We start from the raw sequence: 1,857 nt of genomic DNA on the forward strand, positions 1-1,857 counted from the left end.
AACCAAATATACCAGCAAGGAACACACTGAGCTGGCTGCACAGAACAGCACTTGCTCTAAAATTGGGAAACTGCAGCAGCTTTAGACTGTAGCAAGCCAAAACGCAAAGTTAGAGATAAGTGGGGGGATTCAGCTGAGGCCCTGCTTAAACAAACTGGTTCTACAAGGTACCTAAAGGCTTTCACCGGAAAACAGAAATAAGGTCTTGTCCTGATGACACCAAGAGAAACCACAGGGGTCCAAATTCCTCTCCATCACTACCAAAAATCTCATCAAGGCTTGCCTGAACACAGTGACCTTGATGGCAATAAAGCTGGCATTTCAGGGCAAGACACGTCCTCCCCAGAAGCGTGTTTCTGTCTGGAGGAATACGTCCCCAGGTCATCGTGAGTCATGCCTTGGCCAGGCCCAACCCATACCTACACCAGTGACGAGGACCCAAGCACGGGGTGGCTGTTCGGCATCAGCAATGGCTTTGGCCAAGGTCTTGGTGGTCTCAACCCGGCTGCTGATGACTTCCCTGCAGAAGGCATCACCCCATCTGAGAAAGTGAATGCCACTGATTATACTCCCTGCAAGGACATCCGAGGAAACAACAGCACCCAGGGAAGCCCCAGCAGACACCCACTCACAAGCCCAGGAGAGTCACCCCTCAACGCAGAGCAGGGGAGGACATGGGATCTTACTACCTGAATGCATCGGGGACTTTGGGAGATGGTGGCTCTCCACTTCCCACAAAAGGCTGTGGGTTTTGCCATGCCTTAGGACAAAGACAGCAGAGGAGCTGGTGGAGGCATTTCTAAAAACACCCTCACAGAAGTCAAACTTTGGATCTGATTTTGCATTATGGAAATGTAGGCATTCAGTGTCACTTTGGAAATGTGGAACTACTTTCCCTGGCCTCCAACTGTCAGTCCAGAAGGGAACCTGTCTTCCAAAGATCTCCCAGAACTTAACGGGCCCACAGAAATGTTTTGGACACTTGAGGACCCAGGTGTCAACAGTTCAGCAAGCCAAGTGCTTCCTGGACACCCTGTTTCCTCTCCAGATGCCTTCCACATCCTCTGATAACACTGGGCTGTCTTGTCTTTGTCTTTGCCTTGTCCCAACAGTACTATAGAAGACCAGGTTACCTGCGGAAGGGGTTGAGGACATTTTCACCAGCCAAGTTCACCACGGCATCGCATGGAGGCAGTCCAGAGTGGGACAACTCTTCCTAAACAGAGGTAACAGGGACGTCACACACCCACCCTCCCCTCTGCTCAAGCTTTCCCAACAACCAAGCAGGTTGAGCTCCTAAGAACTCCAGCCAGTTCCTTCAGGACACTGCCTGTAGCACAAGCACAAACAGAGAAGGTTTTGCTCCTTGGAGCTACAGCAATACCTATCCTAACGACTATGACCCATGGAGCTCCCAGGAGCCCAAGGGTGCATCCACAGGAACCAGATTCCCCACCACAGACTCCCTGCCTGCCTTGGCAGGCCAGAGCAAGCAGGCTTGTTCCGCAGCTCTGCATGCTCTCCCTTCTGCGACCGCTCTCATCTCGTACCCAGCTGATCCGATCCTTGCCCCCGTGTCGAGAGACATGGGTCACTTCATGCCCACGGCTCTGCAGCAGCTGGGTCAGGGCTCTCCCCACGAAGCCAGTCCCACCGCCTAGGACAAAGGCAGGACGTTACGCATTTGCTGCCTGGGCTGGCTCCCCATGGCCCGCCCCGGTGACCCCGCCCGCCTCCCGGGGGACGGCACTTGGGCCCAAGCCCCCAGCGCCCCGCACGGCACCCCAGGCCGAGGGCGCCCACCGCACCATCGGTGCCCCGGGGAGGAGGGGGGGCTGAGGGGGCTGCCTCCAACCC

At 55.3% G+C, this 1,857-nt stretch overlaps 1 protein-coding gene across 6 annotated transcripts in view; it reads right to left on the minus strand.

Annotated features, from left to right (window-relative positions):
* Nucleotides 1-1,857, minus strand: part of SDR39U1 (short chain dehydrogenase/reductase family 39U member 1) — an 8,229-nt gene that overhangs the window by 5,406 nt on the left and 966 nt on the right. For 2 of the 6 annotated variants that reach the window (XR_004841656.1, XM_009636318.2), the window contains exons 2-4: nucleotides 1,551-1,657; nucleotides 1,134-1,216; nucleotides 420-541 (exon numbers count right to left, since the gene is read on the minus strand). Coding sequence is in view for 5 of the 6 variants with exons in the window: in XM_009636318.2 (XP_009634613.1) it covers nucleotides 420-541; nucleotides 1,134-1,216; nucleotides 1,551-1,657 (312 nt within the window). In the remaining variant the exon portion in view is untranslated. Of the gene's footprint in view, nucleotides 1-419; nucleotides 542-1,133; nucleotides 1,217-1,550; nucleotides 1,658-1,857 lie in introns of those variants that run through there. The other 4 variants (XM_035891889.1, XM_035891890.1, XM_035891887.1 and 1 more) reach the window with 3 other exon arrangements.

Source organism: Egretta garzetta, unplaced genomic scaffold, assembly GCF_000687185.1.
Source record: "Egretta garzetta isolate BGI_Z169 unplaced genomic scaffold, ASM68718v1 scaffold143, whole genome shotgun sequence".
Taxonomy (NCBI): domain Eukaryota; kingdom Metazoa; phylum Chordata; class Aves; order Pelecaniformes; family Ardeidae; genus Egretta; species Egretta garzetta.